The sequence below is a fragment of the Vulpes vulpes genome, chromosome 1 (genome assembly GCF_048418805.1).
Source record: "Vulpes vulpes isolate BD-2025 chromosome 1, VulVul3, whole genome shotgun sequence".
In the NCBI taxonomy this organism is placed as follows: Eukaryota; Metazoa; Chordata; class Mammalia; order Carnivora; family Canidae; genus Vulpes; species Vulpes vulpes.
The window spans coordinates 29,150,495-29,165,020 of record NC_132780.1 but is presented as its reverse complement, the minus strand read 5'-3'; the positions used below and the strand labels follow the sequence as shown (position 1 = coordinate 29,165,020).

Below are 14,526 nucleotides of genomic sequence, written 5' to 3'. Positions count from 1 at the left end.
TTTTATTTCTTGTGATGCATATTTTAATTATAATAATCTTTTGATGTAATAAATTGCTTTGCATGAACATCATTTTGTGTTGGGACATGCAGCCTCAAATTTTATACCCAAGTACTCATTCACATGTCAAAATAAAGACATATCACACTTGAGAGTTAAAATTTTACACCACATATACCTTTCCAGGAAGCCAGAATATGTGACCCAAATAAGAGGAATTAAAAAAAAAAAAAGGGTCATAGGAAAGAAGCAAAGAAATAACAAAGGAAAATATCAGGATGATAGCTGTGCATTAGACTTAGTAGGGCAGTGGGCACCAGGAGGAATGCCTGAGGTAAAAGGAAATAATAGGTTATGTGACAGGTTTGACCACATAGAAGATTATACTGAGAGTTGTTTTTGTCAAAGCTGTTAAGTCTGAGAAAACTTTGATATAAGTTTAAAGAAAACTCAGCAAATGAAAGCATGCAGTAAAGTTAACTTCAGGAAAATTAACAAGTTATATAAGAAAACCAATGTAATTACCGAATACTTTTTTTGTTTTGTTGTTTTGGGGGGAGAGAGAGACAGAGCATGAGTGGGGTGGAGGGGCAGAGAGAAAGAGAATCTCAAGCAGGCTCTATGCCCAGCACAGAAGCTGGATTGGGGCTCCATCTTACGACCTTGGGATCATGACCTGAGTCAAAACCCAGAGTCACATGCTTAACTGAGCCACCCAGACACCCTAATCACTTAATATTTCTTGAAGTAGAAATTATTTATTTAACATTCCAGTGAAAACATTTTAGTATAATTATGTTAGGAGGATGGGGAAAAAAGGGAGAATGAGGAGTGAGTTAGTCATATCTAAATAATGATGCTGAAGCAGTGTGAACGTACTGCAGGAAAACATGAGGGTAAATAGAAGAAGTCAAGAAGTAAGAGAACCAAAGCTGCTTGTGTCCTAATAGACCACTTGTTTTTTCCCTTTGTCGTCAGCTTTCAAGCACCATTTGTTTAAATTATGTATATGTATTTGAAAAATAACTTTAGATGTACGTGGAAAATGTCTCGGGAAATTCATCGTGGTATGTCTGTGTGATTAGCAGTCCAGATAGGAGTTCTGCAAACTAGTATCTCATGATGTCCTTCTTAGTGGGTATCACAGCAAGCATGTTAACTGAACATGAACCTGTGTGATTTAACTGGAACCAGTTTAGCCATCCAGGCATACGGAAGGGATCAAATATTCCAGGTCATGGCAGTAGCAGAACAGGATAAAGCACCATCAAGCTTCTATATGGAAAATAATCTAAAACCAGAAAGTAAGCAGACAAGTATCAAAGCCAGGGACCTTAAAAGCTGTTGAACGTGTTAGACTGTTTACACTTAATTTTAATAATACAGGTGACTGAAGAGGGAGAAATGTTAGGCTCATTGTTGCCAAAAGTAAGTGATAGGTGATAACAAGGAAAGAGACAGATAGCTAAACCCCAGCTATCAGTACCTGTGTATTGGGAAAGAACAATCCCATGCCATGTGGAGATAAAGATGCCAAAACTGTTGAATAGTCCTTTGGAGGGATTGTGTGGGGCGGCTCAGTGATGTTGCCACTGATCTAATAACCACTCTTGGCTAGCCATTTAAAATCAGGGAGCTACCAGATTTAGCCATTGCTGTTTATTACCGAGGTTTATATGAAGTATTTCTTATTGCATCCCTGAATTGACCTTAATTCTGATACATACCCAGAGGATAGAGGAATCAAGGATGAGGTGTGATGTAAGGTAAGAGGAGGTGAGGTTTTGGATCATATCAGACATGCGCTATGTGGAGAGGTATATACCTCCTGGAGTTGCCCACCTTAGAAAGGGCCATCAGTCATTTAAAAATATCTATTGGTTCTCTTGAGAATTTGCTTTTACTGTGTTTTTCTTTCCCTAAGATTCTTTGGTCTTCTCCCTCTACTCCTACTTCTCCAACAGAAGTTACATTAGTTAAACTTGTTTGTCTAATTCGTATCTCTGCTATAATGGAGTTAAAATTTCCATTTGAGAAGCTAAAGGATTAATACCTGATTTGTAAGTTTGATTATGTTTACTTTATCTGATTGGGTATATATGAATCACAAAGTGGAGGAGAATTCATATCTTTCTCTTTAATCCTGTATATTTGCTTCTTCTTCTTTTTTTTTTAGAGGAAGTCCACAAATGAAGGGGACACCCCATTTTAAGGAAGAACATTGTGCTCCAGCATTAAACTTAGAAATGAGGAAAATACTGGATTTGCAAGCACCCATCATGAGGTATAGTACTCTGGTTAAATTTAGCATTTTTTGATGACACTGTATAATATAGTTGGTTAATCGCATGACCAGTAGGAAAACCGATTTTATTTTTCGCTCAGGGTAATTTTTTCTTTAGCTGTAAATGCTTGATTAACCCTTAGTACATTGTTATACTTCAGTTGTTTATTTAATAAAGCCTATAAATTGAGTATACTAACCATAATCTTATCCAGAAATTTATATTTTTTGGTAAGATCTAGAATTGTTTGAATGATACAACATAGTGCATGTTACTTGAAATGACACTGATAAAAGTCATCCAGGTTGAGGAAAAGAGAAAGTGCCTTTATTTCCAAAACCTTCATAAGTTTTGGGAAATATTTGAATACTTGGAAGAAAGTTAAACTTTCTGATCTCATTGTGAATAAAGATTTTGTGATAAGAGGGCCAGAAATACCAAAATACAAAAAAATTGTATTTATTGGTGGAAAAAATAAGTGTATGTGTAATTTGGCTTTATTTCCGTAATTGCTTTGCTTTTGACATTTTAGGTGTCTATGATGTGTGGGTCTTGTTAAAAGTATATTTTTTAAACTTAAAGTTTTTTACTACAATGTTTTTTGTTTCTTTTTTAACATTTTTTTTTATGAATCCAGAATTAAAATTGGACCTCCAAGAACCTTTTCCTGTACCCAGTTATATACAATCATAAATTATGTGATATTTCCAGCCTTTTGTGAATAGAAATGGCTAGTATTTCTTATCTCTTATGATAACATTTGCTTTTAAAAAAATTAGAAGTAGTAGCAAAAGAGGTATTCCTAATTCAGAATTCATCGTTAGGAGTCATTAAAATTTTCCTGTCAGAAAACCTGCAAATAAATTCTTACAAAAGGACACATTAACAAATTAGGTTAAATAAAAGTAGAAAAAGAAAGGGAAAAAATGGCTATAGGTATGATCAGAAGATAACACAAGCTGTGAAAACAGGGAAATACGCTTCCAGGGAATATCATGAAAGGCCAGTTTTCGCAACACGTAAAGATTTTAGCGAGAAAAAGACAATAGAACAAATATAATATAAACAGAATATAAACAGTTTTCATCTTCTGTATTCCAATTTAATACAGTACATAATAGATCTCTATTAGAAGATTAAATAAATGACTTATATGTGTGAACAGTTAGGTAACATACTATTGGGGAGGAACTCAGGATGAGGAGAACTTTACACATTGGTGGTAGGAGTGTAAATTCATACAGTGTCTTTGGAAATTGATTAATAAGTAGTGTCTTTCAGAGTTATATATGCTCATGGTCTTTGTCCAGTATTTCTCCTTCTAGGAATTAATCCTACAAATAATTCAAATGACAGGCTTACAGAGTTTTTCATTGTTTATAATAACAAAAGATCAAAAACTGCCTAAATGTCCATCAGTGGGGAGCTGTTGAAATAAATTTTCTTACTTAGAGGCACCTGGTGGTTCAGTGGTTGAGCGTCTCTTTGGCTCAGGGCCTGGTATCCTGGGATCGAATCCCACATTGGGTTCCCTGTGAGGAGCCTGCTTCTCCCTCTGCCTAAGTCTTTGTCTCTCTGTGTCTCTCATGAATAAATAAAATCTTTAAAAAGTTTTTTTTTCTTCTACACAATGGGAACAGTATACAGCTGTAGAAATAATGAGGGCACTCTTTTTTGCTTTCTGCCCGCCCTCCCTTCTCTTTCTTTCTTTCTTTCTTTCTTTCTTTCTTTCTTTCTTTCTTTCTTTCTTCCTTCCTTCCTTCCTTCCTTCCTTCCTTCCTTCCTTCCTTCCTTCCTTCTTTTCTTTTCTTTTCTTTTCTTTTCTTTTCTTTCTTTTCTTTTCTTTTTTCTTTTCTTTCTTTTCTTTCTTTCTCTTTCTTTCTTTTTGGAGGGGCTAAGAGAGAAGGAGAGAGAGAATCTTAAGCAGGCTGTATACCCAGTGCAGAGCCCCATATGGGGCTTGATCTCACGACCTTGAGATCATGACCTGCGCCGAAATCAGGAGTTAGATGCTGAACCAACTGAGTCTCTCAGGCACTCTTTACTTTGGAGTACTACTTGGGAAAAACTTCCCAAATATGTTGTTGGGTGAAAAAAGCAAGGTGTACTCTGTATAATAATGCTAGTAGTCCTTTTTAAAAGGAAGCTGTTAGCGTTAGAATATGTATTGTTCTGGAAAAATGTGTGAGGCGGCATGAGAACGGAGTGGCTAGGCCACAGATTTGGGGAAAAAGAATTTGTGGTCTTACTAAATATTGAATTATATGGATGTAGTATATGAATATATTGAACTGTATGAATATGTAATGCCCGTGTTTTAAAGTCTTCTGATTCACAGTTCTGAAATAAAAATAAAAGATTTTTTTCACCATTTTTTTGTTAGAATACTGTGCAGCTACTGGTGCATATCAAATAAAACTGTATGCAAGTGGCCGGCTGTTGTCTTACCTTGTGTAGTCCATCTTTTTATGTATTCTTTTCAAAGAAAAGGAAGGTTGTTCTGTTGTTATTTGCTTCAGTGGGATCAGGGTTAGAGAGGATTGAGTTTGAATTATGATTCCCTTGGTCAGAAGGTTACACTTTACCTCAGATGCTATTTCAACACAGAGATTCTTCTCCAGAGTGTAACTTGGTCCAAAAGGAATGTGGAATGTCTGTGGGCAGCACTTTGCAAGCATGGCTTTCTACCGTTACCCCCTGGCAAAGTTTATGGATCATTGGGATGAGATAGAAAAAGAGGCTTTAAAGAAAGAAATCCTGACATCTTGTACAAGTTTAACTTGTCAGGTACTAAGTGGTTTTATTTGTTTTAGTCAGGTGCTAGTTTTTAATATACAAGTTTGGATGACTGGAAATCTCTAAGGTTTTTCTCAAAAGTTGAGAAAAATAATTGCATTTTGGAGCAGTATTCCTAACACATAATGCATACTTGTTGGAAATGTGATTGGAGATGAGCTGTGTGTTCTTGCATTGAGGGAGAAGATGTGATATTTGGACTTTTTATAACTGACTAATTTCCTGCTTACCACCAAAAATAGAAGTTGTATGAAGTTAGAGATAATGGTTAAACTTGGTTGTAGGCATAATATGGCAAGACTTTTGCCATCTTTTAGTTTTTGCTTGAAGAAAGAATAGGATTAATGGTGAGCATCTGATGTTTGTTATTACTTGAGGATTGAGAATCCTTAGAAGGTGAGAAGTACTAATATAATTAAAACTCTTAGTCTGTTTCTGCCTAATACTGCATAATCAATACTAATAAATACCACAATTTATTCCATATCTTCCTTCAGGCACTTAAGGAAAGCCCAGTGTAGTATATAGTATTTAATACTTATTAGACATTAAATATATCTACATATTTGAGAATTAGTAATTATGAATTCTTTATTTCCCATTAAGAGCATTTGATTAATCAGAAATACTAATCTTTCAAGATCCTACTATTATGCTTCTAAGATCCTAAATTAAGGGTGGGGGGAAGACACACCTCTGGGATATTGGTTATCTGTTAAAAAGTCCATGAAGTCAGTGATTGCAAAGGCTCTCTGAGGATATAACTTAGAGTATATTTATGTACATTTTGTGTGTATTTATTCCCAGGGGGTGATTTTCAAAATACTTAGAAACCAATGCAGCATGAAAAGATTCCAGAGAATCCTGATACCCTCTTATGCCAAGAGTGAATCCTTTAGTTTTCAGATCTTTGTGACACTGGCAGTCAGTGGGCCCACACTTGCATGGTATGGGCTGAGGCCTATTGACTAATTTATGGAAATTCTCAGTATTTAAACGAACTCACATTATCTTTGTTTTAATGAGTTTGTTTACTTTCAGTTAAATGACGAGGATCTAATTTTTTCCTGTGGATTCTTTATCATGTTTATGGTCGTTACTTTAAAGTCATTGCCTTTTAATTCCAACATCAGAATTGATGGAGTCTATTTGTATGGTTAGACTTTTCTCTTGACTCTGGATCACCTTTTCCTGTTTCCTCACATGTCCGGTCATTTTTTGTGCTAGCCCTGTGGGTGACAGTGTGGAGATTCTGAATTCTTTTAACTTTATCAGAAGAGAACTGAGTTTTGCGTAGTAGGCAGTTAAATTACTCCAGGATGACCTTTATATTGTTCCTGTCATATGCAGTGATTCTTGTAGGGAAATAGGAACAGAGGAGGGGGAGAATATGGTTGGAAAAAACCTAGGCCGAGTCCTGCTGACTGAAAATCACTGATAAACCAGCAGCTGTTCCACTGAATTGTTTCTCTTGACATTTAGCAGCAGATCTGAAACATAAAGTTTTATATTCTGTTCACTACACGCCACACAGAAATTTTACACTAAAAATATAAGTTTGGAGGGGAAGAATATATAATATGTCAAAGGTGAACTTTCTATAAACTCAATTGATTACAATCAAGAGATGGAGCTGGGTAAGGGAATGTATTATTCTATTCTTTCTAATCTTTATGGTAGGGAAGAAAACACAGTCCTTGGAGAATGAGTCATTGAACACAGCTTTTAAAGGATTGAAGGTTTACTTTAAGAAGTAAAACATTAAAAACGTTTCCACTGCCATTATAGATGAAAATATTTCTGAAATACAGTCTTAAGTATGAAATAAAACTTGAGTACATAATATACTTAATGTAATAGTATATATTATAGACACATCACACTTTTCATTCTCTCTTGCACTTGATACTCTTTTTTTTTTATATTTTAAAGATTTTATTTATTTGAGAGAGACCGTTGAGAAACACAAGCAGAGGGAGGAGGTACAGAGGGAGAAGCAGACTCCCCTCTGAGCAGGGAGCGGCATGCCATCCCAGATACACCTTCCAAGGACCTCGAGATCATGACCTGAGCTGAAGGCAGATGATTGAGCCACCCAGGCACCCCTAGCATTTGACAATTTTCTTAAATTTTTTCTTTCTTTCTTAAATCCATCTGACAACCTTGGCTTTCTTGATAGAGTAGTTTCCACTGGTTCCCATGGTTCTCCTTTTCTTTCTCTGTGCCAGTACCTTTGCACTGTCATTCATGGATTCTCCTTTCCTCTTTCTTTTCTTTCTCCTTCTACCTCCCACAACATTTAGTGCCAGATATAACCTAGCACTAGTGCCTTAGGGGCTAGGTGTCTAAGAGTAAGCAAAGTGAGCATTTATTTGCCATTAGCTAAGTAAATGTTAAATCTCTTTGTAAATAAATGCTGAGATCATATTCCATAATTAATTCTTGTGTCAACTGAGTTGTCTTCTGAAGGGAGAAACTATTTTTTCGCCTCAGAATCTCCAACGTAGAGCATAGCATCTGTCATAGAGCATGGGCTTTATAAATGCTTGTTGTGGGAATGAACAACATGAGGCTCAATGATGCTGTAGAAATAATGAGGTCCATAACCGTGCACACCAGTAAAATAGTCTCTAGTCAAATGAAGTTCTTTGAATTTAAATTAACTAAAAGTAAATTTAAGAATTCAGTTCTTTTGTCCCACTAGCCACATTTCAGGTGTTCAGTCCCCATATATGGCTGCTGGTTTCCATGTTTGATAGCACAGATACAGAGCATTTTCATCACTGGGGGAGGTTCATATTGGCCATGGCTAGAGGATTATTATCTCTGTGCTTTATACGGCTCCAGACTGTCAACCTGTCATAAGTTGTACTTTTTATGGTTTCTTTGCCTTTTTTCTTTTTTGTCAGCTTTCATTTGTCCTTCCATCGTTGAATTTGCTGTTTCAGTATTTCTAGTTTTTTAATCTGGTTGATCAGGTTTGTGACAATGGCTACCTGAAGTCTTTTATTTTTTTCCAGAATTTCTTATTCTAGATTAAATTATACATAGGTGAACCAACTTAATATAGCTAAGTTGTAGATGACTGACGATTTCGTAAGTTGGTTCATGATCCTCTCTGTATGAATATTCTCTAAAGCAATTGTATTCATACTCATTGCTTTCCCAGTCTGCTCTATTAATAGGTAATTGGTTCTAAATTGGTTATTTCTTTACAGTTTGCAGTCCGTGCTGGAAGATCTTCTCGTTGCTACTTCTGATGGACTTCTTCATCTTATTCACTGGGAAGGAATGACAAATGGAAGGAAAGCTATTAATCTTTGCACAGTACCTTTTTCAGTAGATCTGCAGTCATCTAGAGGTAGTTACACCTTCTGCACAGGGTAGAACCGATGTTTAATATTTGATACAATCTGGTTAGATATTTGCTATGGATGAACATTGATTTTTCTACTTTGGAATTCATTATGTAAGGGGAATGTATGTGTGTGTGTGTGTGTGTGTGTGTGTGTGTGTGTATAGAAAGGAATGGTTTAATTGTTTGGTGGTATTAGGTCATTAATTTTGTCCTTTACTGTTCTTAAGGGGTTTGCAAACAATCAATATAAGGTCATTATTTACTGTATTTATATTTATATTTCATGTATTCTGTTTCCATCAGCAGGTTCATTCCTGGGTTTTGCAGATGTGCACATCAGAGACATGGAGTACTGTGCTACACTCGATGGGTTTGCTGTTGTGTTCAATGATGGTAAAATTGGATTTATTACACCAGTGTCGAGTAGATTTACAGCAGAGGTATGACTTTTACTTTGGAATGCTTATTTTCTTTATTTTACATTTATTAATTTTAGTTTTTGTTGTTAAATTCCTCCCCCACTTTCCTTATTTAAGATTTTAGAGTTATTAAAAAAAAAGATTTTAGAGTTATTATTAACAACTTTTTAAAATCAACATGTATAATACTTACAAATAATATAAGTAGACAATTCTATTAGATATGTTGAAGAAAAATGATAATCCTTCCCTATTCCTGCTCTCTTCACACCCAGTTTCCATTCTTGGAGGCAACCACTTTTTTTTTTTTTTAAACTATTATTTTGCTACTTATCTCCATTACTCTTGTGTGTTTGTGTTTTCTTTAATTTTAAATTTTTAGGCTATTTATTACTTCCCACTGTGGGAAAAGACCATTTGCTTCCCTGTTCCTACCACATTCATATATTCTTCCCATCTTCATAGTATAATTATTGTGATTTTGAGTAATTACTATTCATTGTTTATATTGTTATTGCTGTACAAACCCTATTAGTACCTGAGCCATGTGATATGTTTTATTTTTTCTTTCCTGAACATTTCCCCTCTCACTGAGAATTAATAATTGTTCTTTATATTTGTTTATTTTTTACGTACTTACCACTAATTCAGCCCCATACTGTGTGCTGTTTGTGTAAATATCCTCTCAATTCTTTTAGACGTTCATTAGACGTTCTATTTGTTTCATCTACTTGAAATTTCTCTTGGAACCTCTGGCTTGCTGCAAACTGGACTGCTTTAACACCATGTACTTCTGCATTTTTATCTTCTATCATCCCGAGAATTTCCTTTGTTCCTTTATTTGTATGAGATCTTTTCATAGTTAATGGTTAATTAATGTATGATTAGTTAATATGTGAATTTGGTTGCTGTGACAGAGATCCAAAGTTAAAATTTGGATTCACTGAAAGCTCTGTGGATTTTGGTGGGTTTGGTTGACCCTAATCTAATTGTCAGCATTGGGTGAGCTCACTGGATTGTTTCCTTTCCTCCCCTCTCTGTATCCAGTGTTCATTGGAAGAGAGTCCTACAGTTCTTTCCAGAGAATATAAACATGACTGGCCCAGTATTCTGGGTTTTAAGTTATGGAAACATTAAATTAGAAGGTCCAAATTCACTTATCCATGTTCTCAGTGTGACCCAGAGACAGCAGGGTTTTTAATTTTGTTTTTCTCCAAAGAAAAATCTCCAGTGTTCTGTTGGAATGAAAGTGGGTATTTCTTAGCTGCTCAGATTGAGACGGTACTATGGGAACACCCAGATGATGCTTAAACAGGCTTTAAAAGACTAAAAGTCCTACTGCTTTTAGTTCACCCTTTCTGAGAAATCTCAATCTCCAAGCCTTTTTGTATCCTACAGTGTAAATTTAGCTGTTTCTTAGTGTTCTTTATTATTATTATTATTATTATTATTATTATTATTATTATTATTATTTAAAGATTTTATTTATTTATTCATGAGAGAGAGAGAGAGAGAGGCAGAGACACAGGCAAAGGGAAGCAGGCTCCATTCAGGAAGCCCGAAGTGGGACTCGATCCCAGGTCTCCAGGATCACACCCTGGGCTGAAAGGTGACGCTAAACCACTGAGCCACAAGACTGCCCTCTTTGTGTTCTTTAATGCAAGTTTAGGATGCTACTTATCCATATACTTCCTACCTTTTTTTTTTTTTTTTTTTTACTTCCTGCCTTTTAAAATATTCTAAAAAAAAAAAAAAAAGATATTCTGACGCTACATCTTCTCCCTTTTGTTGTCCTTGTCAGTTTATGCTTTTGAGGAAATTATTTCTGTTATAAAAGTTGGGATTTTAAGAGAGAAGCTAAGTATTTATATTCAGTCTATTCTCTTTAACTGGAAACATTTTAAAATTTTAAAAATTTATTTATTAGAGAGAGAGAGAGTGTGCACAATCAGGGGGAGCAGCAGAGAGAGAGGTAGAAGCAGACTCCCCACTGAACAGGGAGCCTGATGCAGGGCTGAATCCCAGGACCTCGAGATCATGACCTGAGCCAAAGGCTGACACCTAGGTACCCCAAGATTTTTTAAGGGCATATTGTTTTCTTTCTTTTTTTTTCTTTAAAGATTTTATTTATTTATTCACGAGAGACACGGGGCGGGGGCGGTGGTGGCAGAGACACAGGCAGAGGGAGAAGCAGGCTCCATGCAGGGAGCCCGACATGGGACTCGATCCCGGGTCGCCAGGATCAGGCCCTGGGCTGAAGGCGGCGCTAAACCGCTGAGCCACCCAGGCTGCCCGGGCATATTGTTTTCTATGTATAGAGTCAGCTTTAGTATTCCTAAAACTGTTTTCCATTATTCACATAGTAAAGTACTAAATAATGCATTTGTGGTAATATGTCAATATATAAGAATACAAATGAGTTTTTGAAGAATTTAATTTTTTACATAGTAAAAAAAAATAAAATAAAAATTTTTTTACATAGTAATTTGTAATTATGCTTGGGATTTAAATGTTTTTGTTGAAAACAAAAATCCTAGAGCTGAAAAAGTGACTCATTTCTAAGTATCAGCTTTTATCATTTTTATTAGGCTTTGGTTAAAGAAACTTTCCAGTAAATTAAGAATTTAGAAAAAAATGAAAAGCAAATGGACATTATTAAATAAGTTAGAAAATACAAATTAGAAGTAAAGAATACATATGTATATTACTGGCAATTGGGAGATACACTTAATGACATATATTTTTTTTAATTTTTATTTATTTATTTATGATAGGCACACAGTGAGAGAGTGAGAGGCAGAGACACAGGCAGAGGGAGAAGCAGGCTCCATGCACCGGGAGCCTGAAGTGGGATTCGATCCCGGGTCTCCAGGATCGCGCCCTGGGCCAAAGGCAGGCGCTAAACTGCTGCGCCACCCAGGGATCCCTTAATGACATATTTATATTAGGCACTACTTAAGTGCTTTGTAAAAATTCTTTTTGGCATTTTTGAGGCATTTAACAGATATATTAAAATATGTCAGATTATACCACTCCCCTGCTCAAAGCCCTTCAGTAGGACTAGATAATTAGGACAAAACCTGCTGAAGACAACTAGAAAAGCTGGAGAAAAACGTTTTTTAATGTACCTGAAGGCTTTGGAGAGCTAACAATACTGCAAAGAATCCCCAGGCAAGGGAGGCAGAGGCTTGCATGCACAGCAAGGCTATATGTGGTGACTTGCCTTGGTCTCACAGATGTGCTGAGTGAAAGCAGCTAGACACAAAAGGATATGTGCTATGATTTTATTTTATGTAAAATTAAAAATAACATAGGCTGTTCTAAATTAGAATTTATATGGATGCATGTTCTTAAGTAGTATTGGTCTAAAGGAAAAGAAGGAAGTGATTACCATTTAAGTGTAGATGTTGGTTACTTCTGTGGTAGGTAAGGGTATATTGGTCAGGAGAGACACGGTTAGATACTGATAATTCTTGGCCTACGTGCTAGCTAATTCCAGTGTTTACTTTGTGATATTATTGAGATGTACAATCTTGTAATTATGTATTGTTCTTTAATGTGTTACAATTCATAATGGAAAAATTCTAAAAAATTAAAGATCCTCCAGTGACTATGTATAAATTAGGGAAAAAGCCAAAAAGGTTTTATAGTGGCTTTCAAAGCCCTGTAAATTTGACCTCCTTTTACATCTGTACCTCATCTACTACTTCTTTCCTCATTCCAGTCCACTCCATCTGCATAGGCTTCTTTGATGTACTTGAACATGCCAAAAATGCTACTCCATTGGGGCCTTTGTACTTGGTATATCTCCTTGTGTTCGTTCCTCAAAATGCATTTGCATTTGGGGAAAACTTACTGACTTTTCTATCCTCCCATACTATCTGTTTTCTATAATTGTTTTATTATTTTTTTTCTACAGTATTCACCAATCTCCAATATACTATACAGTTTTGTTTTGTTTTTTAACTTTAACAACCTCCTAACAAATATAAGGCTAGAATTTTGGTGTTTTTGAACACCTGCCACATCCTCCACACCTAGAACAGTGCTGGGTGAATAGTGGGCACCTGGAAAATACTTGTAACAGAAATCAGTTAATTAATTTCAGTCTAAGCAGTGGTCCAAAGAAATAATGCTCAGTGCTATCTTTACCTTTTTTGGTCATCTAAAATAGTGATTTTTTATTATAATTGAAAAATACCAAAAAAAGGGAAGCAGATATGCCATGTTTAGATAATTGATTATATAGCTCATTTAAATGGGAATTAAATAAAATCTATAGTATTATATCTTAAACAGAGCTGTTATTTATATTGGATCTTCTAGAGTGTTTACTATTAGGATCATCCAAAAATAAAATGCTGTATTGTATAGTGTGCTGTGTTGTGTGTTGTGCTTATTAAACTAATAATCATAATGACCTTTGCCTTAGAATTTATAATCTAAGACATCCTTGATTTGAAAGGTAAAAACAAACAATGGAGCCGAATAGCATAGAAGCTTAATAATAATGTATTCATTTATTGAATGCTTAACTTTTTGAATGTTAGTCATTGTATTAAGTAGTTTACATGTATGTATGTTCTCATTTACTCTACAAAACACTCTTAAGAGGTAAGAACTTATGAAAACAAAACTAAAGCTTGGAGAGGTCAGATCATTATTTTAGCATGTGAATAGTAGACCTGAGATGTTAGGCTGCCAGGCACTATCCTGTGAATCTTAGTAGGTTATATCTTACTGTAAAATAAAGGAATAATAGAGAATAGTAAGCACTTGACAATCACAAACCACTTTTAAAGGATAGATGAAATAAAATTTGCTGTTTTCTACAATTGAGCAGTCAAACACAATGTGGGGGGTGATGGGAATAATATTAGTGAGCAAGTTAGATTCAGTTCCTGCTGTCAAGATGTTTATATCCTAATAGGAAAGTCATCTTCATTTAGTTAGGTTTGCAGATTGAATGTCCATTTTTTAGTGTTTTACAAGTAGATAAATTAGCTCTAGACTGAGCTCATTTGAGAATATTTATTGAACTAATTAATGAAATTGATATTCAGATGGTAGTCCCGATAGAATATTTTCTTAGCCAGATGAAACCAAAGAAAGCCATACAAAACTGTATGTTTATTGAAGGAGAATTATACTGATTACAGTGTATTTAGACAGTGTATTTAGACAGCACTTTTAAAACCTTCATTATTTTTCTTTATTATAGCAGCTTCATGGAGTTTGGCCACAAGATGTTGTTGATGGAACTTGTGTAGCAGTAAATAACAAGTATCGACTCATGGCATTTGGTTGTGCAAGGTAATTGATAGAGACTTCTTTAAGAGTCATTGTCAGAAATAATGGGTTTTTTTTTGTGTTTTCTTTTCCCAATATATTTTTTTAAACAATAAATGGTCTTAAACATACTTGTAAACTTTGTCATGCCTATCACAATATAGGAGTCAGCCTTAATATAAAATCTAAAAGCGGGACACCTGAGTGGCTCAGTGGTTGAGCGTCTGCCTTTGGCACAGGGCATGGTCCTGGAGTCCCAAGATTGAGTCCTGCTTTGTGCTCCCATCAGGGAGCCTGCTTCTTCCTCTGCTTATGTCTCTGTCTCTCTCTTTGTGTCTCTCAGGAATAAATACAATCTTTAAAAATAAAATCTGAAAGC

The 14,526-nt window shown here is 35.3% G+C and overlaps 1 protein-coding gene across 4 annotated transcripts in view; it reads left to right on the top strand.

The window, feature by feature from the left end:
• Positions 1-14,526, top strand: part of RIC1 (RIC1 homolog, RAB6A GEF complex partner 1) — a 138,261-nt gene that overhangs the window by 78,221 nt on the left and 45,514 nt on the right. For 3 of the 4 annotated variants that reach the window (XM_072761420.1, XM_072761412.1, XM_072761423.1), the window contains 4 exons: positions 2,177-2,284; positions 8,300-8,442; positions 8,743-8,879; positions 14,080-14,171. In XM_072761420.1, the coding sequence (XP_072617521.1) occupies positions 2,177-2,284; positions 8,300-8,442; positions 8,743-8,879; positions 14,080-14,171 (480 nt within the window). The remainder of the gene's footprint in view (positions 1-2,176; positions 2,285-8,299; positions 8,443-8,742; positions 8,880-14,079; positions 14,172-14,526) is intronic. The other variant, XM_072761416.1, reaches the window with a different exon arrangement.